Source organism: Alosa alosa, chromosome 11 (genome assembly GCF_017589495.1).
Source record: "Alosa alosa isolate M-15738 ecotype Scorff River chromosome 11, AALO_Geno_1.1, whole genome shotgun sequence".
Taxonomy (NCBI): Eukaryota; Metazoa; Chordata; class Actinopteri; order Clupeiformes; family Clupeidae; genus Alosa; species Alosa alosa.
The window spans coordinates 19,936,234-19,962,415 of record NC_063199.1 but is presented as its reverse complement, the minus strand read 5'-3'; the positions used below and the strand labels follow the sequence as shown (position 1 = coordinate 19,962,415).

The 26,182-nt window shown below is 39.9% G+C and overlaps 2 protein-coding genes across 5 annotated transcripts in view; both read left to right on the top strand.

The window, feature by feature from the left end:
* The window catches only part of smpd3 (sphingomyelin phosphodiesterase 3), a 45,553-nt gene extending 42,516 nt beyond the window's left edge, over nt 1–3,037 (top strand). For all 4 annotated transcript variants that reach the window (XM_048256548.1, XM_048256547.1, XM_048256551.1 and 1 more), the window contains 3 exons: nt 231–294; nt 553–715; nt 2,161–3,037. In XM_048256548.1, coding sequence (XP_048112505.1) covers nt 231–294; nt 553–715; nt 2,161–2,262 — 329 coding nt within the window. In that variant the 3' untranslated portion in view covers nt 2,263–3,037. The remainder of the gene's footprint in view (nt 1–230; nt 295–552; nt 716–2,160) is intronic.
* An 11,005-nt stretch (nt 3,038–14,042) lies between these two features.
* LOC125303061 (C-C motif chemokine 3-like 1) lies at nt 14,043–21,147 on the top strand. Its single transcript, XM_048256555.1, has 3 exons — nt 14,043–14,271; nt 14,989–15,109; nt 20,640–21,147. Exons 1-3 carry the CDS (start codon nt 14,205–14,207, stop codon nt 20,746–20,748), a joined length of 297 nt encoding a protein of 98 aa, XP_048112512.1. The 5' UTR covers nt 14,043–14,204; the 3' UTR covers nt 20,749–21,147.
* Nucleotides 21,148–26,182: the final 5,035 nt, after the last annotated feature.

Here is a 26,182-nt window from a genome sequence, read left to right as displayed (position 1 = left end):
TAAAACATGCCACCCCTACTGTCTTACAAATACATACTTACATCTTTCGCATCCAGGAACTATCCCTGTGGGATAGTGGGAAACGTAATTTCGATCTCTTTGTATGTCTTGACATATGAAGAAATTGACAATAAAGCAGACTTTGACTTTGACATTTTATAAAAAATGTGACAAGTCACAAATGACACTAGAAAAGGAACAAAATATGCTCTACATTTGTTCTTGACCAGGTACACTACTAGACACAGATGGACTTTATGACGAGGAAGTCAGTTCACCAGAGAGTCTCCAAAAGTAAGTCACAAACACACACAGTGAAAATCATTAAATATATGCAGCAGATGTGCATAAACCATGAACCGCAATATTAATAATATTTACTAGTCAAGCTGGTTTGTTTGTAACATGAAACAATTTATTATTTGTTATGTATTAACACATTTGATGTTTTTTGTTGTGTTTTCATCTTGACCAGTGCCATTACAAAATGTAAAAAAGAAAACTTGACAGTGCATTGTGAAAACGGTGTGATTGTTTCTGACCTGAACGCAGGGTGATGGAGAATGAGGAGGCGAGGAAAGAGTACTTAGTCTATCCCAAGAGCAAAAACCAGTGCCACAGTCAGAAAGGCCGGAAAATACCACTCAAAGGCAACGGCAGGAGGATCGATTACATCCTGTACCGCGAAGATGGCTTACAGCCTGAATGGAAAGTGGTATGTACTCCCCCATAAAGGTCTGTTGCAAAGCATGATGGGAGGATGAAGGTGAAAGTGCTTTGGTACCTACGTAGAGGCATAGGGAGCAGTAAAACAGAGAGGGTCTCAGAAAAGAAGCATGCTCTCATAGTTAACATCAACTACATAGAGAAGGAACTGAGACTGACCCTCTGCAGAGGGCAGAGTCTCAAATGAGTCTGATCCAGGAGCCTGGAGGCCAAAGGACAGGCTTGTACTCGCTGATTAAAACACCAAACCCTCATTGGACAGGCTTGTACTTGCTGATTAAAACACCAAACCCTCATTGGACAGGCTTGTACGCGTTGATTATAACACCAAACCCTCATTGGACAGGCTTGTACTCGCTGATTAAAACACCAAACCCAGAGGACAGGCTTGTACTCGCTGATTAAAACACCAAACCCAGAGGACAGGCTTGTACTCGCTGAGTAAAACACCAAACCCTCATTTGACAGGCTTGTACTCGCTGATTATAACACCAAACCCAGAGGACGGACTTGTGCTCGCTGATTAAAACATCAAATCCTCATTGTAACCCGTGACTAAGAGGTACTTACAGAACGATGAGGCCCGGTAAGAGACACAGGAGATCTACAGAGAGGAACACCTGACTGGCTCAGGATGGACTAGCACTGCCCCCTGTCTGTCATCTATTGGATTGATTTTTATTATTTGTCTATCTTTTCAAATGAGGGAATAGTTGAAAAATAAAAACGCCTCTTGATTAGGATTGGTATAGACAGTGTGTGCAGCTAAAGTAAAAGGAAATGGCTTATTATTAGTAAGTAAATGGGTATTTATTATGAAGTTACTCTTTCCACTCTCTTTAAAACCAGTGGAGCTGTGAATATGACTGTCCCTCAGGATTGTCTAGTGTGCAATACGGATACACTTTTGAAGGGAATTGAGTTGGAAACAAAAGATGAAATGAATGCAGAAAATAACCTTATTCTCCTGACCAGAGATCTGAGGAGTGGAAGGTCTTTAAGATGTAGGATTATTTCTGCTGCTGATAGTGGAAGTAGAGTGTTCTTGAGTGTGTTTTGGGTGTTAAACATTCCACACGAGGTCCTCAGTAATGTCTATGCCAAGGTATTGCTGACGTTTAGTGTTAAACACTGTGCCTTGTCTTCTACCTGTTTAAGGTAGGCTTTTTCACGGCCTGTGTTGTGGATTGGTCTTGGATATACTAACCCAAGGTGGCTTATTGCATTTGAGTCACTGTGCGACTGAAGCTTTTTTGATCATGAAAATGAAATACCGAAATACTCCTTGACAACTGGTGGAATCCACTTTTTCATTGACCACTGTCAGTTCATCCAGAATATATATTGTTCTTAGAATATTTTATCATGATCTGTAATCTGACAATCTGTACTTCCTGACCTCCATGTGATGTGTGATTTTGTCGCCCCCTGCAGGACATTGAGGAGTTCAGCTTCATCACACAGCTGGCTGGCCTCACTGACCACCTGTCTGTGGCCATCAGACTGGCCGTGGCCACCGGCGAAGAAGAGCCGTAGGAACAGACAAACACACACACACACAGACACACACAGAGACAGACAGACACACACACGTCCTTTGACACCACAGAGGACAGAGTGAGCACCTAGCCTACGGCCCATGGTGCTCCTCATTGCAGGTTTCCCCTACAGGTTCACTGACAGCAATTCAAACCATTTGGCCCTTTAATGAACAGGTGCAAAAGGTTGTGTACTCTACTCCAGAGGACGGGTGCAATTAAACAACCTTTTCTGTTAAATGGGATAGTTTACACCAACAAAAATCAAATCTCATGACTTTTCCAAAACCTTCAGTGTATTTTATGAATTTTACGTGTTTGCCCAGGTCTTATAAATGGGATTTTAATATCATGATTTCTCCATGATTCCCATGGCTGTGGGAAGCCTGCTAGTTGACTGACGACTCTAAGATAACCACACCATCAGAACCCACCCACCCAACCACACACACACACACACACACACTGCCTTGTGAGTGTATCCTCACAGAGACTAAAGACACAGATACTCTCTTTTGTCCTTACTGAACATGTGATCTTTTTGGATCTCATATCTATATGGATTTATAACAAAATAGTAATAGTTTATAAAAATGGCTGAATGATTTCCTGTACTTTATTGAATTGTATGTCAGGTTTGTGTGTTAATGCCGTTCAGATATGTAATAAATGGGTGTGGGCATAGAGAGAAATGGGTGTGGGCCGTAAGGGGTGGAGTTCTGTGTTGTCATGACACCTCTCTGTGTTGTCATGGTTATGGAGTGTGTGTGTGTTGGGGGTCTTGCTTGATACATGCTCTTGGCATGACGGCCATCTCTCAACCTAATGGAAGGAGAGGCAGCCTCCTCCGTCAACCCCAGCTTCATCCAAAGGAGCTAACTAAAGTGTCTTTTTTCTACGTATTTCCTAAAAGAGACCTTGGATTTCTATCTCAGCGTCCTTTCAGTGGAGTTTGCCGTGCCCACTCCCAGCGCTGTGCTTTTCTGCAGGACTGAGGGGGTGAGAACCCTGTGAGCCAGGAGGCCGAGCGCTGGAGGAGGGAGGGCACGCCAGACACACCTGGGTGAGCCCCAGTCCCACGCCAGACCCAGCCCTCTGGCAATCACCTGGGTTAATCCTGAGACCCAGCCCTCTGGTCATCACCTGGGTTAATCTGGGTTAATCCTGAGTCAAAAGCCCACACATCTGGCCATCACAGGCCATACGCATGTCACCCCCACCCAAAAACGATTCTGCCATGGAAACTGTGCCTGCATGTCAAATGCCAGTCTGAAATTACACTTCCGCTCATACTGCACCCCCTACACACACACACACACACTGATACACCCCAACACACAGGTACCCCTTCATACACATATGCACAGATACAACCCCATATGCATATACCCATACAAACTACATAAATACACATGCATGCATAGATACATAAATACATTAAAAATGATGCACACAGAAATATACACACATACACACGACTCGTGCAAATCCTGCTCAGCCCATGGTGGAGAGGACTGGTCACAGGGCTGCGGTAGCCAATCAAAGATCAGTCTGCAGCTCATTCGGCCTGGCACCACACTGTTGTAGTTTTTATTCAATGTCTACTGCTGAATTCTGAATGACAGCTGGATGACAATGTTTACACACGCGCGCACACACACACACACTCTCTCTCTCACACACTCACACACACACACACACACGTGTTTGCTCTGGGTCACTGATGATGCCTGAAGTATCTGATGCTCTTCATCAGAGCTGTCAATTGACCTGCCAGCTGAATGCTTTTTATACTCACCCAACTTGTTTCTAAAAATATGTATTATTATATTACTGCTATTATAATTATTGTCATTCTTAATATTATTAGTAGACATTATCTTTGTGCTTTTTAAAGGTAAAAAAAATCTGAGTCAAATTCATGTCCTACAAGGCTTTGCTTGGCTGTATGCTGTAGTTAACTAGACTAGAGCGGAACCCCTGACATTCTGACACTGACAGGGACGGCAAGGTCAAAGGTCACCAGGGGCGACGCTGCTGTTGAGGTGCATGTGGTGTGTAAACAACTACGCTTCTCTGCAGAACCTTTCCCTTAACTCTGTCACACTACCTTTTTATCATTTTGACACGTTTCGGCGCCTTTTCATATTTTGTCTATTGTTTTATTGTTTGAGGAAATATGTCTTTATAATTGGTGTTTTGGCATTCCTTGTTTAATTCTTTTCCATGTTTTGTTTACTTTGAAGAAAGCAATCTAATGAAAGTTCATGGCGTGAGCAGTGTGAGCTCATGGAGTTTCCCAGTGAGTGTGGCAGAGACCTCTCTCTGCAAACGGGATGAACGGCTTCTTTTATTCTGCCTTACAAAATAAAAACAATACAACTTCCCTTTTTCTACAACCTCTTTGTCATTTATTTGACCTTATGCTCTGTGTGGTATAGCATAGCTCATCTTTGTGTGTCTGTGTGTTTGCACTCTGACACAGAGGGATTTAACCGACTGGAAAGTTTAGACATTTTTAAACAGACGTTGAAGCCTAACTGTTTCCCTTGATCAGTCTTCCAGAGAAACCTTAGAGACTCATGTGTCATGATTATCAGGTGTGAGTGAATAAATGACACAACCCCTTAGCACATGTAAATAATCTGTGAGTCATTTTGGGATTTTTGCTGACATAGCAGAAGTTGACTGAATAATAGAGTTGGCCTTAGCCTCTGATTGGTTTAAAGCAAAGGTTCACAAAGGTCTGGTTGAAAGATGTAGTGCTTCTTCCCCAACACTTACAGTTAAAATGAACCATGTTTAGCTATTTTGACTGAAAGGTTATCTTAGTGTTTTAATATATTAGGCTATAATTAGGATTAGAGGCAAATATCAAATGAATCCTTAATGTAGAGAAAGATGATAGAGAACATGTGATTGAGGATGATGGAAGTGAAGAGAAATTTAAAATGTATTTTATTTGTAATAACACAGTCTTCGGAACCAAGTTAAAATGTAGGTTAGCTTAAATTCATATAGGTCACATTGTCAAATTGTGTTTTTTATAAATTAGTGTAGCTTTTCCAGAAGAAGAAAAAGAGAATACCTCCTCTTATTCTAGATCTCCAGCCCTCTGAGTACACTAACATTCTACACAGCCTTAGTTCCATGAACAGAGTTTGTATGTGCAATACAGAATTACATTGTGTACAATCTACTTCATGGTTTAGATACACTGTAATAAGGACCCTATAATATCAAGTGTTACCTATGTGTAGATGATCTACTATTATGTTACCTATGTATAGATGTTCTACTGGATCATTTTAATTCAAAAATATTATGGATGATATTGCTCCATTAAATTCAAGACAGTTAAGGACAAACAGAAAGCACAATGGAAACAAAATCCAGTGGTTAAAATCCTAAAAAAAGAGACTGTAGGAAGAAAATGGTGCAAATTCTAACTTCAGATCCACTATGACATCCATAAAGACATGTCCCGCATGTATAATTCTGAAATATGCAAAGCAAGAAAGTCTTCTCAAATATCATTAGTAGAAGTACAAACAACTCTTGTGTCCTATTTTCAACTGTGGTATAGTCTCCCCCATTAGCACCTGAACTTCTTTCAAGTAATAAATACAATGAGTTTGAATCTTTTTTCAAAGGCAAAATTGATCAAATCAGACTGTACTAACTCAACATCTGGAACTTCCAGCTTCAAGGGAAGGGAAACTTAACTTGATGTCAGAGTTTAGTATGATAGACTATGAAAGTCTTGTGGCTTAAACACTCTCAGTTCTTTAAAATCTGTTCTTCACCTCATAGCAGCAGACGTGCTTCACATTGTATCATAACTGTCTGGCACATTTCCTAAGTCCCTGAAAACAGCTGTTGTAAAGCCTCTTCTCAAGAAGAATAACGTGGATGCCACCATGCTAAACAACTACAGGCCCATATCCAATCTACCTTTTATTGGCAAAATTATTGAAAAGACAGTCTTTAATCAACTAACCATCTTCCTAACACCAAATGGGTATTTTGCAGTCAGTCAGGTTTTCAGGCAAATCACAGCACTGAACAGCTCTTATTAAGGTTTTAAATTATATACGCCTCAATACAGATGCAGGCAAAACATCAGTCCTAGTGTTATTGGACCGCAGTGCAGCCTTTGACACTGTTGATCACAACATATTACTGCACAGACTAGAGCACTGGACTTTCAGGTATAGTCATCAATTGGGTCAAATCATATCTACAAGAAAGGAGTTTGTTGCCATCGGCAACTGTACCTCAACGCCAACGTCCTTGAGCTGTGGTGTTACCCAGGGGTTGATCTTGGGGCCACTAGACTTAAAGGGGAAATCCGGTGTAAAATGGATTTTGGATATGTTTAGCATGATAACAATTAGGCAGCCGTGGCCTACTGGTTAGCACTTCGGACTTGTAACCGGAGGGTTGCCGGTTCGAACCCCGACCAGTAGGCACAGCTGAAGTGCCCTTGAGCAAGGCACCTAACCCCTCACTGCTCTCTGAGCGCCGCTGTTGTTGCAGGCAGCTCACTGCGCCGGCTTCACCTCACCGTGTGCTGAGTGTGTTTCACTAATTCACGGATTGGGATGAATGCAGAGACCAAATTTCCCTCACGGGATCAAAAGAGTATATATACTTATACAAGTTCGAATGTTTGTTGGGGAGCAAAAAAACGCTAATCCGATGCATTCTAAACTAACCTGTTTTTAGCCAATGCTTCCTAAATGCTACGAGGCTCAAAGTAGCCTGAAAAGTAGCGTTTTTTTGCTCCCCAATGAACGTTTGAACTCATTATCATGCTAAGCTTATCCAAAATCCATTTTACACCGGATTTCCCCTCTAAGACCAAATTTTTCTCAGATGCTTTCTGCTAACTGACTAGTATAATCATTCTATGTTGTTTTTATGTGTTTTAATTATTACTTTTTTAAAACACTTTTAACTAAACTATTTCCCTTTAATGCTTTTATGAAATATTACCTAGTGTGTTTTATGTTTTATAAACCTTTCTTTGACCATTGTCCTTCTATGCTTTTATTAGCTATTCCTGTTTACTTGTGTTTATGTAAAGCACATTGAATGACCTCTGTGTATGAAATGCGCTATATAAATTAAGTTGACTTGACTTGACATATCATTTGCCCACATTCGAAAAACAAGAATTAATGCATTCAGGATACAGTGTCATCATCATGTGATGATGACCCTCCCCAAAACACACACACACCACCAACCAAAAGAAATTATTCTTAAATGTAACAAATTTCATAATCCCACAGCCAAAACACCAACCACCAGTGTTAAGAGTTCTACTATCTACCGCACAGAAGCAAGAGCAATATGATGTGAAACTACCTACTGTCCCCACATGCCTCCGCTATGCTAATTTTAGGTCACATTCATTGTGAAAATGAGGATCTAATACAGCATGACCAATAACACAAGCTCTCATCAGTGTGACACATTGATCAAATGTTGATATGTTGATATGTCAATACAACACAATACAATCACGCAGTTGATATGTGAATACAACACAACACAATCACAATCAGATATTGTATGGGCAGCCGTGGCCTACTAGTTAGTGCTTCGGCCTTGTAACCGAAGGGTTGCCGGTTCGAACCCCGACCAGTAGAAACGGCTGAAGTGCCCTTGAGCAAGGCACCTAACCCCTCACTGCTGTTGTAGCAGGCAGCTCACTGCGTCGGGATTAGTGTGTGCTTCACCTTACTGTGTGCTGAGTGTGTTTCACTAATTCACGGATTGGGATAAATGCAGAGACCAAATTTCCGTCACGGGATCAAAAGAGTATATATACTTACATATACTATTGGACCAGGACACAGGATTCTGGCTAATATGCACTGCAAAAATGTAATGAGTATTGTTTTTATAGTGTTTGAAACTTACCTAGCGTTTTCTCAGTAAGAACATTTTGACGTAATTTAATGGCCAGCCTGTCATACTGTATGATCAGGCTCTTATCAAGACAAATTTGCTTAACTCACTGCTTATTTGTAATAATTATTATCTGTGTAATGTTGTCTGGTAGCCTGACGAGCCAGACCCACATCAAGATGTAGGGTCTGGGGACTCATCATTCGCAGTGCTCAGTCTGAGGGGTTGTCTTTCAAATTCCCTCTGCACGCAATAGGAAACCGCTACAACTCATGAGTCCCATGCGTTTTCCCACCAGTGGAGCTAGTTCGCTAGTTGATCAAACTTTTGCCAACTTAAAAAAAGCTTAACTCGTGTCGCGCTGTTCGCCAGCAGCTACATCCATCTTCTTTGTTTTCAAGTAGCAGGGAATTCACGCCGAACCGTCGCAACTCTGCCATCAATGATTATGCTAAGCCCACCTAACATCTCTATACACAATGTAATTGGCCCTATCGAAGTTTAATTTTCCCAGCTCGCAAGCCAACAGAGAGTTGCTAGACTAGCCCGGGCAGCAAATTACATTAAAATTACCTTTGCTGTCGCTAGGGTGCGTCTAGATTTCTAGGCTAAAAGCAGACGGTTGATTAGCTGTGTTCAGAGAATGTTTCTATCAATTTTCCTACCATGCTAACAGGTCTGCAAAGGATGCTATATCTCTATGCCTCCACAGCATCCTGTTTTTAATACTATTGTACCCACTACATTTTTTAACTCCAGCTGATGGGAATCAATCAATCCCTCTGTTACTGGATCTTAAACTTTTTATCAGACAAGAAACAGGTGGTTAAAATGGGCAACCTGTTCTCCAATTCACTGGGGCCCCACAGGGGTGTGACCTCTCTCCTCTGCTCTATTCTCTCTACACCAATGACTGTGTCTTATTCTGACAATGTTAAAATCTTCAAATATGCTGATGACACAACAGCAGTAGGGCTGATTAGAAACAGTTGTGAGTCAAACTACAGATCTGAAGTGGCATCCTTAGAGGTATGGTTTAAGAGGAATATTTTTAAATTAACAAAACAAAAGAACTGATCATAGATTTTAGGGAAAACAGGTCAGTTCACTCCCCTCTGATCATTCATGACCAGGCAGTAAAGAGAGTGTCCAGTTTTAAATTCCTTGGCACCACCATATGTCAGTCCCTGAAGTGGGAGGTCAACACCAACCTCATTATAAGCAAAGCACCAGATGCTTCACTTTCTGCGCTAGCTCAGGAAGTTTGGTGTAACTAGGGATGCAATGCTCCAATTTCACAGAGCCACAGTGGAAAGTGCGCTAGGTTTTTCCATCAATATGGTAACTCCACCTCTTCAGAGAGGAAGCAGTTGGAGAAGGTGGTGCACTGCATACCTTATTCAAAATTATAGGACATGCCATCCCACCTGTAGCTTCTATCTACACCATGCGGAGCAGCTATATACTGTAGCACAGAAAGTGTTAGACGACCCCTCCCACCCTGCCAGGTCCCTCTTGTAACTACTGCCCTCTGGTAAAATAGTTCAAAGTCTCAGGGGCAAAACATCCTGCTTCTGCAACAGTACTTACCCTGCCACTATTAGGCTCCTTAATGCTCAGACACCTCACTGTCACAGGCTGCTTCTTTACTTGACCCCTTGCAGGACAACACACAGAGTATTCTCACCGACTTTACTGACAGAGTGCAGCACAGGAACAATACCACAGACACAGAAGGAACATAGCGAAACTAGGGGTTTATATACACAGGGATTTAAAGCTGCAGTTGGCAAGTCTGAGAGATTGAGGGGACTTAACCAAAATTTTGAATGTTTACAACTCTCATGCCCCTCCCCCACTACCACCGAGCACCCTCTCATCAAGTTTGTGCTTGTGCGCACCAGACTGCATCAGACTGTTATTGACAGTCAGATCTCACACAGCCCTGCTCTGATTGGACCAGAAGAACCGGGAGCTGTGGATTTTTGCTAAACAAATAACAGGATAGACCAATTTCAGTGTCCAGGGGCCTATTGCACAAAACTAGGATAAGGGATTAAGCCGGGCTATCTTGGTTATCCTGGCTCAATTTATCTGTGATCCAGTTGCACAAAAGCCGGATAGGGGCAGCAGGATATGTTATGGTATAAATCACCATGGCGATTTATTCTGTGGAGCTAACCTGCTCCAGACCAGGCTAAGTTCCAGGATCTATTTAATCTCATCCCTTATCTCAGTCAGCAGTCACCACAAACGGAAACCAACAGTTATTCCACTGCCCACTACACATTGTTATCACATATACCTAGACCCACTGTCATTATTTAAACGTTTGTGATCATTAATTAACTTTTACATACTCGCCATTCCCGACCTGTCATGCGACAATGTGACGTCACGGGAGTGCCTAACCATTTTGCGCGTGGTGGTCGCGGCACTAGTTGCAATATTCTCCTAAACAGAGGTGTTGCTGTTTGTTGCTGTGGTGAAAAGGCTATCGCTACCTACTTCACACCGTAAAAGAAGCAATGAAGCCCCTCTAGTTGCCATGGTGAATCAGTGAATCTGTGATCGGTGGCGGGGTCTATTTGAGGGAGCCGTGAGCGTTTCACCTGGCTTGGTGAATCCGTGTCTGCTCATCCTGGCTTGCTCGTTGTGCAACCAATTAAGCCTGTACGCTCTTGTTTTGGATTCATTGAGCGCAGCTCAGTAACTTATCCCAGATGTCTTAATTCTGCTTTTGTGCAACGGACCCCAGGAGGGTATTCCATCAACCTCGCTAATGAAGGTGGCGCTTAACAGAAATAGCCTGGCTTGAACTAGCGTAGACTTTGACTTGGGGCTGAAGCCGTTCCATTAACTCAAGTAAGCGGCATCTTGGCCTCGTTTATTCAAGCGAGGTTTAAAGGAGAATTCCGGTGTGATATTGACCTAAAGTGTATTGAAACATGATACCGAGTGTGAACGTATGTCACATAGCCCATCTCGGCTTGTCCCCTGCACTCCAAAATTTGGCGCTAGTTAGCCGATGCTACCAACGGCTTTTTCAATAGTGGTGCTTCGGCATCGGGCTAGCCATGCAAATAAATCACTGTTTTACACCCATTTACGAGGCTCAATGTATCTCCACACTTCATTGGTAGACTTCCGAGGGCCCTGACATTTAAAACGAGACATCGAAAACTTTGAAAAAGCACTGGTAGTTTACTTACAAGACGATTTATACAGACAGTATCTTCATGAAGTTTAGCGTTTGCAGCCATCTTGAATTTAGTCACGATAAGTCGAGCAACGAGTAAGAATTAACAGGTATGATAAGGGATCAGAGTCCAAAAATAATTCAGTGGAAATGCATGGATTCCAGTTTCTTCCAGTAGCAGCAACTGGAATCCATGCATTTACACTGAATTATTTTTGGAATCTGATCCCTTATCATACCTGTTCAAGACAAACAAAGGAGCACATGGCTGACAGGAACTAAAACACAGGGACAGGAAATAAACACAGGAGCACATGGCACAGGAGGTAAACAAAGGAGACACAATGGAATACAAAAACACTACACCGGGAGAACAAAACAGGAACAGATCCTTACACTCGCAACCTACTAAATGCGCCTTTTTCAAATGCACTTTATAAACTGCACAAAACACTTTATGGGAAGTTGAATTAGCACAAGGTCTTTACAGCTTTTTACTGGTTTGAATGATTGTCTGTGTAATTGTATTTTTACCCTCGTACCAAAAAACCTTGTTTGTCAAGGCGTTCTTGAGATATAACACTCAAGGTGTTTTTGACCTTGACATTTGACCTCCAACATCAATTCTCCTCATCTTTGAGTCCAAACAAACACTCATACCAAATTTCAGGCATGTATGTCAAGGCATTCTTGAGATATCGCGCTCAGAGTATTCATGGACTTGACCTTTGACCTCCAACATCAACTCACTCATCCATACAAACACTTGTACCAAATTTGAAGCATATGCGTCAAGCCGTTCTGGAGATATAATGCGCAGTGTTGCCAACTATTTCAAATGGAAAGTAGCTAAAGCCAGCTCCAAAAGTCGCTAAATGTCGCTAGATGACGTCACACACTAATTTGCATATCAGTTACGTCACAAGGTCATGACCCCCCCACCCAAAAAAAAACAAAAAAAACGGTGATGGCCCTTTAATTCCCCTTTTACACCTGTTTGCTTTTCTCCTAGGCCTACTCAAATAGGCAACTTTAAGAGCCTAATTTAATATATTTAATTTAATATACTTGTATATTAGGGTAATACACTTCTGTACATCTTGTCATAGTATCCACCAGAATGAGCATTAAGTGGCTGAAAATCAGTCATTTTCAACCTATTCCCAACTGCTGCATTTGCTTTGCACATCTTGAAGTCTGTTTATAACGTCACCATAGGCTACACACAATTTAACCTTACGACAATGGCTATATTTTGGATTTATTTAGTTAATGTCACTCGGACAGACAGACAGAATTTTTTCCCCTCACAGTCTGTCCTGCATTGACAACATTGAGGCTACATAGCCTAAACGAATGCTTTAGGTTTTTCTAACTTGTATGCTCGATTTTGAACTATCTGCTTGTGAATGAAGTTGTAGCCTACTTTCTTTTGTTGAACGGTGCTGTAAAGCGTGTCCCTGTTTCCCTGTCATTGCTCTCGTCTCGTTGACTCTGGTTGTAGTCTCACCCGAAGTTGCTGCACCTTCCAGTAACGTTGTCTGAGCTGTTAGAGCTATAGAACATCTACTTCCGTGGATAACATGGGCTGATACTATATTGGCCAGTCATTACTTTTATAATCATGGGGCAACGCTTTGGGCGAACTCTATGTAGGCTAATTCACAAACGAAACAGGCATGAGACTCTTACACAGCACAGCAAAACTCACTGCTCACTCAGAAGAGTAAAAAGGGACGTTACATGCCATCACATCAGTCTCAAAAAGTCTCCAAGAACGACAGAAAAAAGTAGCTAGATTTGTCGCTAAACTTTTTACAAAAAAAAATTAAACTTGGGGTCTGAAATCTCGCTAAATATGGCGACAAAGTCGCTAAGTTGGCAACACTGATAATGCGCAAAGCATGATATATGGCTGTGACTTTTATTTTGACACACGGGAAACACTTAAACAGGATGTTTAGTTTTAGGGAGCACCAGATTGTATGCATTAGAAGCTGAGACAGTTGAATTCACAGCTTATTTATTACAGTCTATGATTCACAGGTGACACCTGTGCCAGTGTTCTGATTAGCCCGGGAACTACTCTGGGATCTTTAGCGCAGCTTTAGGCCATTATGACATCACAGCCATTGAAGTCTATGGGGGAAAACTTTTTAACATTTTTAATCCCCAGCAGATCATCCCAGCCTAGGAAGAACAGTACAGTGCATTTTCATGCACTGTAATAAGAAGCCAGGAGATTTCAAGATAGTGGATTCCATCCACTATAATAAATCTAAAGAGTCATATTGTGTGGAGTTTTTTTAGTTTTGGCAAGTAGCCGTGTAACAAGTGGGTCAATGGCGGGGTCCTGTTCGCCCATTGTCCCTTACTTAACTATCAACATGGGTTATGAAATGTCAATTGTACTCTCGATCTATTGTATTTGTCATGGAAAGTCCCTCTCTCCAATACTGATTGAGTTAATGTGATGACCTTTGACTTTTATCAACCTCAAGAAGGGAAGCAAAAGGAGAAGTGAAACACTGACCCCCCTCCCCCCACCCAGGCTCTGCATGTGGGCAGACTGCACACAGTTCCTCTGCCTTTAAAGATCCTCTCGGTGACTAAAAGTGGGATTTTATGAAAACTCCCCCATCTGTCGGGGTCTCCCACGTAGAGCTCGGGGGTCTCCCCGACAGCCTCCTCATAAAGGGCCGTTTGGAACCCAGTCCCCAGCAGATCGGTCTGTCACTTGGTCCTCAGCCGAGCCAAAACATCCCATCACTACCTGCTGCCTAGCTGCTCAACCGTCCTCCTGCTGCCTGCACTCTAGTAACATGGCCGTGTCTCGCCTCCTGCTGCTTACCACTCTGGTGCTGCTGGGTGCCATCATGATCACAGAAGGTAAGAGGGTCAAGGGGGGTGAGAAGAACACTAGAGGAGAGATGGGGGGGGGGGGAGTATGTGAGGAGTGATTCATGTGACAGAGACAGTGAATGATAGAGGGAGAGATGGTTGAGGAGCTGGAAATGGGAAAAGAGCCAGAACTGCAGTATTCAAAAAGGTCAGTGTCAGCTAGAGAGTGAGTGAGTGTGTGTGCATATTTGTGTATGTGTGTGAGTGAGTATGTGTGCATATTTGTGTATGTGTGTGAGTGAGTATGTGTGCATATTTGTTTATGTGTGTATGTGTGCATGTTTGTGTATGTGTGTGAGTGAGTATGTGTGCATATTTGTTTATGTGTGTATGTGTGCACATTTGTGTATGTGTGCATGTTTGTGTATGTGTGTGAGTGAGTATGTGTGCATATTTGTGTATGTGTGTGAGTGAGTATGTGTGCATATTTGTGTGCATATTTGTGTATGTGTCCATATTTGTGCATGTGTGTAAGTATGTGTGCATGTTTGTGTATGTGTCCATATTTGTGCATGACTGTGAGTATGTGTGCATATTTGTGTATGTGTGAGAGAGCATGTGTGCGTACTTATATATATATGTATATGTGAGTGTGTCTGAGTGAGTATGCGAACATGTGTGTATGTGGGAATATGTGTGTGTAAATGCATGTGTCTGACAGTGCTGTTGATGTTTTGAGACCCTAACACCTGCATTGTCTTGTAGGACTGCGTATGGCCAATGGCCCCAAGATGTGCTGCTTCAAGTTTGAAACTCGCCCACTGCCTCAGAAACGTGTGATAAGCTACAGCCACACCAGCATGCAGTGCTCCAAACCTGCTGTGATGTAAGTAGAGCTTCAGGAGTCTCTGCATGTCTTTGTTTGACTGACCACCTATTCATATTTCAGATTAAGTTAGTCATTAAGTTAGAAGAGTATCATCATATTAAACAGGCAATACAACACACGAGTTTTAATTTATTAGCTACAAGCTGCAGATCATTCTGACTTCCCTACTGCTGTGTTCATCTAATACAGTGGTCCCCAAACTTTTTCTTCCAAGGGCCAGCTCACTATGTCTGGCTCTAAGAGAGGGCCAGAGACTCGGAGTATATTAATAACCATAAATAGCTTAGTCCTGTGAACAACAGCAGTCTACCTTAGTTGAATATTCCATTACATTTAATCATAGGCTACTGCAATTTAATACCATTGTTAGCTGTGTTTATATTGCCATCATGCCATATCAGTGTAAAATGTAGCTCAAATGAAATAATACTAATAAAAAATAGCATTCCCAAAAGTATTAGCAGGGAGTCCCAAAAGTGTATTTTATTCAAAATGTGTGAACTCTGAACTCTGTGTCTTTGCATACACAGCCCAAGTTGTGAACAAGGAATATCCTACAAATAATTTGTTCTCAACCTATGAGAGTGCTGGCAAAATCATCTGAAATGACCACTTTCACTCACCTGATGAGAACTTTGTGAATTTGTATGAACATTTGAACGAGTGAATAAAAAATAGAAATAATTATCCCAGAAATATGACTTGAATAGAAGTTAGTTAGTTATTAACAATTATTGATCAACTTGTGGAATACTTTGAGCACTGATGCAGTTAGCATAGACCTCTTACATTGTTTGCAGGTAGGCCTACATTTCATTCTGTTTTCGATGGCAAACGCGAAACAGCACCAAAAAATGTGTACTGTTAAGACTCGCCATAGAGAATGAATGGGGGAAATTACGGAGGTTATAGTTTGACGATGTCGTACTCCCATGCGGGCCAGATGTTGTTTGACATGTTTCAAATTTCTCTTTGTGTTTTTCATAGTTTTGCGATTTTATGAGTTTTTAATTTAATCATGAGCAGACTCAAGGACTTACAGCTTTTCTGGTATTCTCTGGTAACTACATTACATTAAGTATGAAAGTTTATGTACAAATTTCAGATACACACAGGAGACATAATAAATTCCTTGTGCTGTAGCTAGAGGATTTCCCATAGTATCCTAGCAACAAGCAAATCTATTTACTATTACACATCATAACACAGGATTCAACAATAATGCGCAGTTGGCTGGAGTAAATGTACTGTAACAACACACTGTATCAACACAACACTCACACTAGTACTACATAGCTGTCAACATTGAGGTTTGAAAAATAAGGGAGATTTCGGGTTTCTCCGCAGAATCGCGGGGAAAATGTAAACATTCGTCCCCAACGTTGGAAGGGTTGCAGTTTTAGTCCGTTTCACAATTGCAAGGTTGTGCATTGGTCAGCTAAACAATACAACAAAGTAGCCTACTTTATTTACGCCTAACAACAGCCTATATTAATTTGGTCAACTTTATACAGCCCCTAACAAGGCCTTTTCACACTGGCCAAATGCTTGTGATTTTATGTACCAGAATTGCGAACGACTGTCCCTTTCACATAGACCGAGTGAACGGCAGGACAAAGTGTCTCGCCAAATTTACTACCAAGCCCCCTAAACAGGCAACACAACACAAGAGTTTTAATTTATTAGCTACAAGCTGCAGATCATTCTGACTTCCCTACTGCTGTGTTCATCTAATAAAAGCACTTAGATTTAAAGATATCCATTTCTGTCTGTAGAAAAACTATCAACAAATTATTTCACACTTATTATACACATAAATTCAGGGGTTTTCAAAGTATTATCAAATGTTTTTTTCCTTGGTTAATAAATTATATGAACCTAACTTTTGCAGTGGTCTATGAAATATATGGCAGATCATTGGTAGTTAAACATCCATTCAGTTAGGGGAGTCAGTTATGCACTGTGTTAGAGTAGAGAGCTTGGGTCATTATGTATGGTCTGCTTAACACATAGCTTGGTGTAATCCTCTCCACTGATATCTCTGTCCATTAGACTTCAGACTTCTTGGCGTCCAGGTGTCGCGCCAGCCCTCCGAGACCTGGGTACAGCAGATCATCAGTGGCCTGGATATAAGAACCCTGGACAGCAGAGCCCGCTGTGAACATGAGGCACACACACAAACACACTTGTTTTGAACATGAGGTCTACAACACCAACATACACACTCATGTAAACACACAGACACACACACTCATATACTAAACAGTTTCCAAAAAAATACCTAAACCTGCATAGTGTACCTTTAAACTGTCATATTTACACTGATTGTGAGGACTAAATGAATGTACAATATCTATTCCATAGAGAAAATAAGCTTTGTTTTTAAATCAAATACTTACCTCTTTAATTATAATGAAACATACATGAACTGAAAAGCATACACATGCCGATAAAAAAAAAGCTAATATAATAATATTGTATCCTTTATTGTATATTGTAATCTTCATATTTTGTTGACCTCTTGTGTAATAAACCTTCTTATCAGTGTGAAATATTTACTTAACTATATCTACTTGACCTTAAAACCAAGTCAAACTGTCTTAGCCTAACAAACAGTAGAATGTGCAGTAAACTAGGCTACTCTAAAAATTTTGAGAATGGTTTTATAAATTAACCATTCACCAAAGGTTTTTTTATTTTTTCAAATTTCTCTTTGTGTTTTTCATAGTTTTGCGATTTTATGAGTTTTTAATTTAATCATGAGAATACTCATGTAGCAGACTCAAGGACTTACAGCTTTTCTGGTATTCTCTGGTAACGCACATTAAGTATGAAAGTTTATGTACAAATTTCAGATACACACAGGAGACATAATAAATTCCTTGTGCTGTAGCTAGAGGATTTCCATAGTATCCTAGCAACAAGCAAATCTATTTACTATTACACATCATAACACAGGATTCAACAATAATGCGCAGTTGGCTGGAGTAAATGTACTGTAACAACACACTGTATCAACACAACACTCACACTAGTACTACATAGCTGTCAACATTGAGGTTTGAAAATAAGGGAGATTTCCGGTTTCTCACGCAGAATACGGAAAATGTCAACATTCGCCCCCCAACGTTGGAAGGGTTGCAGTTTTAGTCCGCTTAACAATGGCAAGGTTGTGCATTGGTCAGCTAAACAATACAACAAAGTAGCCTACTTTATTTACCAACAACAGCCTATATTAATTTGGTCAACTTTATACAGCCCTAACAAGGCCTTTTCACACTGGCCAAATCGCCGACATTTTATGTACCAGAATTATGAACGACTGTCCCTTTCACATAGACCGAAGAAACGGCGGGACAAAGTGTCTCATCAAATTTACTACCAAGCCCCCCCTAAACAGGCAACACAACACAAGAGTTTTAATTTATTAGCTACAAGCTGCAGATCATTCTGACTTCCCTACTGCTGTGTTCATCTAATAAAAGCACTTAGATTTAAAGATATCCATTTCTGTCTGTAGAAAACTATCAACAAATTATTTCACACTTATTATACACACATAAATTCAGGGTTTCAAAGTATTATCAAATGTTTTTCCTTGGTTAATAAATTATATGAACCTAAACTTTTGCAGTGGTCTATGAAATATATGGCAGATCATTGGTAGTTAAACATCCATTCAGTTAGGGAGTCAGTTGTGCACTGTGTTCGTAGAGAGCTTGGGTCATTATGTATGGTCTGCTTAACACATAGCTTGGTGTAATCCTCTCCACTGATATCTCTGTCCATTAGACTTCAGACTGCGAGGCGTCAGGTGTGCGCGCAGCCCTCCGAGACCTGGGTACAGCAGATCATCAGTGGCCTGGACGCTCAAGAACACTGGACAGCAGAGCCCGCCAGAACATGAGGCACACACACAAACACACTTGTTTGAACATGAGGTCTACAGACACCAACATACACACTCATGTAAACACACAGACACACACACTCATATACTAAACAGTTTCCAAAAAATACCTAAACCTGCATAGTGTACCTTTAAACTGTCATATTTACACTGATTGTGAGGACTAAATGAATGTACAATATCTATTCCATAGAGAAAAATAAGCTTTGTTTTTAAATCAAATACTTACCTCTTTAATTATAATGAAAACATACATGAACTGAAAAGCATACACATGCCGATAAAACAAAGCTAATATAATAATATTGTATCCTTTATTGTATATTGTAATCTTCATATTTTGTTGACCTCTTGTGTAATAAACCTTCTTATCAGTGTGAAATATTTACTTAACTATATCTACTTGACCTTAAAAACCAAGTCAAACTGTCTTAGCCTAACAAACAGTAGAATGTGCAGTAAACTAGGCTACTTAAGAAATTTTGAGAATGGTTTTATAAATTAACCATTCACCAAAGGTTTTTTTATTTTTTCAAATTTCTCTTTGTGTTTTTCATAGTTTTGCGATTTTATGAGTTTTTAATTTAATCATGAGCAGACTCAAGGACTTACAGCTTTTCTGGTATTCTCTGGTAACGCACATTAAGTATGAAAGTTTATGTACAAATTTCAGATACACACAGGAGACATAATAAATTCCTTGTGCTGTAGCTAGAGGATTTCCCATAGTATCCTAGCAACAAGCAAATCTATTTACTATTACACATCATAACACAGGATTCAACAATAATGCGCAGTTGGCTGGAGTAAATGTACTGTAACAACACACTGTATCAACACAACACTCACACTAGTACTACATAGCTGTCAACATTGAGGTTTGAAAATAAGGGAGATTTCCGGGTTTCTCACGCAGAATACGGGAAAATGTCAACATTCGTCCCCCAACGTTGGAAGGGTTGCAGTTTTAGTCCGTTTCGCAATTGCAAGGTTGTGCATTGGTCAGCTAAACAATACAACAAAGTAGCCTACTTTATTTACGCCTAACAACAGCCTATATTAATTTGGTCAACTTTATACAGCCCTAACAAGGCCTTTTCACACTGGCCAAATCGCCGCGATTTTATGTACCAGAATTGCGGAACGACTGTCCCTTTCACATAGACCGAGGCGGAACGGCAGGACAAAGTGTCTCGCCAAATTTACTACCAAGCCCCCTAAACAGGCAACACAACACAAGAGTTTTAATTTATTAGCTACAAGCTGCAGATCATTCTGACTTCCCTACTGCTGTGTTCATCTAATAAAAGCACTTAGATTTAAAGATATCCATTTCTGTCTGTAGAAAAACTATCAACAAATTATTTCACACTTATTATACACATAAATTCAGGGTTTCAAAGTATTATCAAATGTTTTTTCCTTGGTTAATAAATTATATGAACCTAACTTTTGCAGTGGTCTATGAAATATATGGCAGATCATTGGTAGTTAAACATCCATTCAGTTAGGGGAGTCAGTTATGCACTGTGTTCGTAGAGAGCTTGGGTCATTATGTATGGTCTGCTTAACACATAGCTTGGTGTAATCCTCTCCACTGATATCTCTGTCCATTAGACTTCAGACTGCGAGGCGTCAGGTGTGCGCGCAGCCCTCCGAGACCTGGGTACAGCAGATCATCAGTGGCCTGGACGCCAAGAACCCTGGACAGCAGAGCCCGCTGTGAACATGAGGCACACACACAAACACACTTGTTTGAACATGAGGTCTACAGACACCAACATACACACTCATGTAAACACACAGACACACACACTCATATACTAAACAGTTTCCAAAAAATACCTAAACCTGCATAGTGTACCTTTAAACTGTCATATTTACACTGATTGTGAGGACTAAATGAATGTACAATATCTATTCCATAGAGAAAATAAGCTTTGTTTTTTAAATCAAATACTTACCTCTTTAATTATAATGAAACATACATGAACTGAAAAGCATACACATGCCGATAAAACAAAGCTAATATAATAATATTGTATCCTTTATTGTATATTGTAATCTTCATATTTTGTTGACCTCTTGTGTAATAAACCTTCTTATCAGTGTGAAATATTTACTTAACTATATCTACTTGACCTTAAAACCAAGTCAAACTGTCTTAGCCTAACAAACAGTAGAATGTGCAGTAAACTAGGCTACTTTAAGAAATTTTGAGAATGGTTTTATAAATTAACCATTCACCAAAGGTTTTTTATTTTTTCAAATTTCTTTGTGTTTTTCATAGTTTTGCGATTTTATGAGTTTTAATTTAATCATGAGCAGACTCAAGGACTTACAGCTTTTCTGGTATTCTCTGGTAACCATTATTAAGTATGAAAGTTTATGTACAAATTTCAGATACACACAGGAGACATAATAAATTCCTTGTGCTGTAGCTAGAGGATTTCCATAGTATCCTAGCAACAAGCAAATCTATTTACTATTACACATCATAACACAGGATTCAACAATAATGCGCCCAGTTGGCTGGAGTAAATGTACTGTAACAACACACTGTATCAACACAACACTCACACTAGTACTACATAGCTGTCAACATTGAGGTTTGAAAATAAGGGAGATTTCGGGTTTCTCACGCCAGAATAATGAAAATGTCAACATTCGCCCCCAACGTTGGAAGGGTTGCAGTTTTAGTCCGTTTCGCAATGGCAAGGTTGTGCATTGGTCAGCTAAACAATACAACAAAGTAGCCTACTTTATTTACGCCAACAACAGCCTATATTAATTTGGTCAACTTTATACAGCCCTAACAAGGCCTTTTCACACTGGCCAAATCGCCGCGATTTTATGTACCAGAATTGCGGAACCACTGTCCCTTTCACATAGACCGAGTATGAACGGCAGGACAAAGTGTCTCGCCAAATTTACTACCAAGCCCCTAAACAGGCAACACAACACAAGAGTTTTAATTTATTAGCTACAAGCTGCAGATCATTCTGACTTCCTACTGCTGTGTTCATCTAATAAAAGCACTTAGATTTAAAGATATCCATTTCTGTCTGTAGAAAAACTATCAACAAATTATTTCACACTTATTATACACATAAATTCAGGGTTTCAAAGTATTATCAAATGTTTTTCCTTGGTTAATAAATTATATGAACCTAACTTTTGCAGTGGTCTATGAAATATATGGCAGATCATTGGTAGTTAAACATCCATTCAGTTAGGGGGAGTCAGTTATGCACTGTGTTCGTAGAGAGCTTGGGTCATTATGTATGGTCTGCTTAACACATAGCTTGGTGTAATCCTCTCCACTGATATCTCTGTCCATTAGACTTCCAGACTGCGAGGCTAGGTGTGCGCAGCCCTCCGAGACCTGGGTACAGCAGATCATCAGTGGCCTGGGCACGCCAAGAACCCTGGACAGCAGAGCCCGCTGTGAACATGAGGCACACACAAAACACACTTGTTTGAACATGAGGTCTACAGACACCAACATACACACTCATGTAAACACACAGACACACACACTCATATACTAAACAGTTTCCAAAAATACCTAAACCTGCATAGTGTACCTTTAAACTGTCATATTTACACTGATTGTGAGGACTAAATGAATGTACAATATCTATTCCATAGAGAAAATAAGCTTTGTTTTTAAATCAAATACTTACCTTTTAATTATAATGAAACATACATGAACTGAAAAGCATACACATGCCGATAAAACAAAGCTAATATAATAATATTGTATCCTTTATTGTATATTGTAATCTTCATATTTTGTTGACCTCTTGTGTAATAAACCTTCTTATCAGTGTGAAATATTTACTTAACTATATCTACTTGACCTTAAAACCAAGTCAAACTGTCTTAGCCTAACAAACAGTAGAATGTGCAGTAAACTAGGCTACTCTAAGAAATTTTGAGAATGGTTTTATAAATTAACCATTCACCAAAGGTTTTTTTATTTTTTCAAATTTCTCTTTGTGTTTTTTCATAGTTTTGCGATTTTATGAGTTTTAATTTAATCATGAGCAGACTCAAGGACTTACAGCTTTTCTGGTATTCTCTGGTAACGCACATTAAGTATGAAAGTTTATGTACAAATTTCAGATACACACAGGAGACATAATAAATTCCTTGTGCTGTAGCTAGAGGATTTCCCATAGTATCCTAGCAACAAGCAAATCTATTTACTATTACACATCATAACACAGGATTCAACAATAATGCAGTTGGCTGGAGTAAATGTACTGTAACAACACACTGTATCAACACAACACTCACACTAGTACTACATAGCTGTCAACATTGAGGTTTGAAAATAAGGGAGATTTCCGGGTTTCTCACGCAGAATACGGGAAAATGTCAACATTCGTCCCCCAACGTTGGAAGGGTTGCAGTTTTAGTCCGTTTCGCAATTGCAAGGTTGTGCATTGGTCAGCTAAACAATACAACAAAGTAGCCTACTTTATTTACGCCTAACAACAGCCTATATTAATTTGGTCAACTTTATACAGCCCTAACAAGGCCTTTTCACACTGGCCAAATCGCCCATTGATTTTATGTACCAGAATTGCGGAACGACTGTCCCTTTCACATAGACCGAGGCGGAACGGCAGGACAAAGTGTCTCGCCAAATTTACTACCAAGCCCCCTAAACAGGCAACACAACACAAGAGTTTTAATTTATTAGCTACAAGCTGCAGATCATTCTGACTTCCCTACTGCTGTGTTCATCTAATAAAAGCACTTAGATTTAAAGATATCCATTTCTGTCTGTAGAAAAACTATCAACAAATTATTTCACACTTATTATACACATAAATTCAGGGTTTCAAAGTATTATCAAATGTTTTTTCCTTGGTTAATAAATTATATGAACCTAACTTTTGCAGTGGTCTATGAAATATATGGCAGATCATTGGTAGTTAAACATCCATTCAGTTAGGGGAGTCAGTTATGCACTGTGTTCGTAGAGAGCTTGGGTCATTATGTATGGTCTGCTTAACACATAGCTTGGTGTAATCCTCTCCACTGATATCTCTGTCCATTAGACTTCAGACTGCGCAGTGTCAGGTGTGCTGCAGCCCCTCCGAGACCTGGGTACAGCAGATCATCAGTGGCCTGGACGCCAAGAACCCTGGACAGCAGAGCCCGCTGTGAACATGAGGCACACACACAAACACACTTGTTTGAACATGAGGTCTACAGACACCAACATACACACTCATGTAAACACACAGACACACACACTCATATACTAAACAGTTTCCAAAAAATACCTAAACCTGCATAGTGTACCTTTAAACTGTCATATTTTACACTGATTGTGAGGACTAAATGAATGTACAATATCTATTCCATAGAGAAAATAAGCTTTGTTTTTTTAAATCAAATACTTACCTCTTTAATTATAATGAAACATACATGAACTGAAAAGCATACACATGCCGATAAAAACAAAGCTAATATAATAATATTGTATCCTTTTATTGTATATTGTAATCTTCATATTTTGTTGACCTCTTGTGTAATAAACCTTCTTATCAGTGTGAAATATTTACTTAACTATATCTACTTGACCTTAAAACCAAGTCAAACTGTCTTAGCCTAACAAACAGTAGAATGTGCAGTAAACTAGGCTACTCTAAGAAATTTTGAGAATGGTTTTATAAATTAACCATTCACCAAAGGTTTTTATTTTTTTCAAATTTCTCTTTGTGTTTTCATAGTTTTGCGATTTTATGAGTTTTTAATTTAATCATGAGCAGACTCAAGGACTTACAGCTTTTCTGGTATTCTCTGGTAACGCACATTAAGTATGAAAGTTTATGTACAAATTTCAGATACACACAGGAGACATAATAAATTCCTTGTGCTGTAGCTAGAGGATTTCCCATAGTATCCTAGCAACAAGCAAATCTATTTACTATTACACATCATAACACAGGATTCAACAATAATGCGCGCAGTTGGCTGGAGTAAATGTACTGTAACAACACACTGTATCAACACAACACTCACACTAGTACTACATAGCTGTCAACATTGAGGTTTGAAAATAAGGGAGATTTCGGGTTTCTCCGCAGAATACGGGAAAATGTCAACATTCGTCCCCCAACGTTGGAAGGGTTGCAGTTTTAGTCCGTTTAAGCAATTGCAAGGTTGTGCATTGGTCAGCTAAACAATACAACAAAGTAGCCTACTTTATTTACGCCTAACAACAGCCTATATTAATTTGGTCAACTTTATACAGCCCTAACAAGGCCTTTTTCACACTGGCCAAATCGCCCTTTATTTTATGTACCAGAATTAAGCGGAACGACTGTCCCTTTCACATAGACCGAGAGGTGGAACGGCAGGACAAAGTGTCTCGCCAAATTTACTACCAAGCCCCTAAACAGGCAACACAACACAAGAGTTTTAATTTATTAGCTACAAGCTGCAGATCATTCTGACTTCCCTACTGCTGTGTTCATCTAATAAAAGCACTTAGATTTAAAGATATCCATTTCTGTCTGTAGAAAAACTATCAACAAATTATTTCACACTTATTATACACATAAATTCAGGGTTTCAAAGTATTATCAAATGTTTTTTCCTTGGTTAATAAATTATATGAACCTAACTTTTGCAGTGGTCTATGAAATATATGGCAGATCATTGGTAGTTAAACATCCATTCAGTTAGGGGAGTCAGTTATGCACTGTGTTCGTAGAGAGCTTGGGTCATTATGTATGGTCTGCTTAACCATAGCTTGGTGTAATCCTCTCCACTGATATCTCTGTCCATTAGACTTCAGACTGCGAGGCGTCAGGTGTGCGCGCAGCCCTCCGAGACCTGGGTACAGCAGATCATCAGTGGCCTGGATGCCAAGAACCCTGGACAGCAGAGCCCGCTGTGAACATGAGGCACACACACAAACACACTTGTTTGAACATGAGGTCTACAGACACCAACATACACACTCATGTAAACACACAGACACACACACTCATATACTAAACAGTTTCCAAAAAATACCTAAACCTGCATAGTGTACCTTTAAACTGTCATATTTACACTGATTGTGAGGACTAAATGAATGTACAATATCTATTCCATAGAGAAAATAAGCTTTGTTTTTTAAATCAAATACTTAC

Bases quoted from the DNA above. Each gene is read 5' to 3' on its own strand.
- LOC125303061 (XM_048256555.1), top strand. From the start codon at position 14,205: ATGGCCGTGTCTCGCCTCCTGCTGCTTACCACTCTGGTGCTGCTGGGT. The intron at 14,272-14,988 runs GTAAGAGGGTCA...ATTGTCTTGTAG, and splicing joins TGCCATCATGATCACAGAAG to GACTGCGTATGGCCAATGGC. The intron at 15,110-20,639 runs GTAAGTAGAGCT...TCTGTCCATTAG, and splicing joins TGCTCCAAACCTGCTGTGAT to ACTTCAGACTGCGAGGCGTC.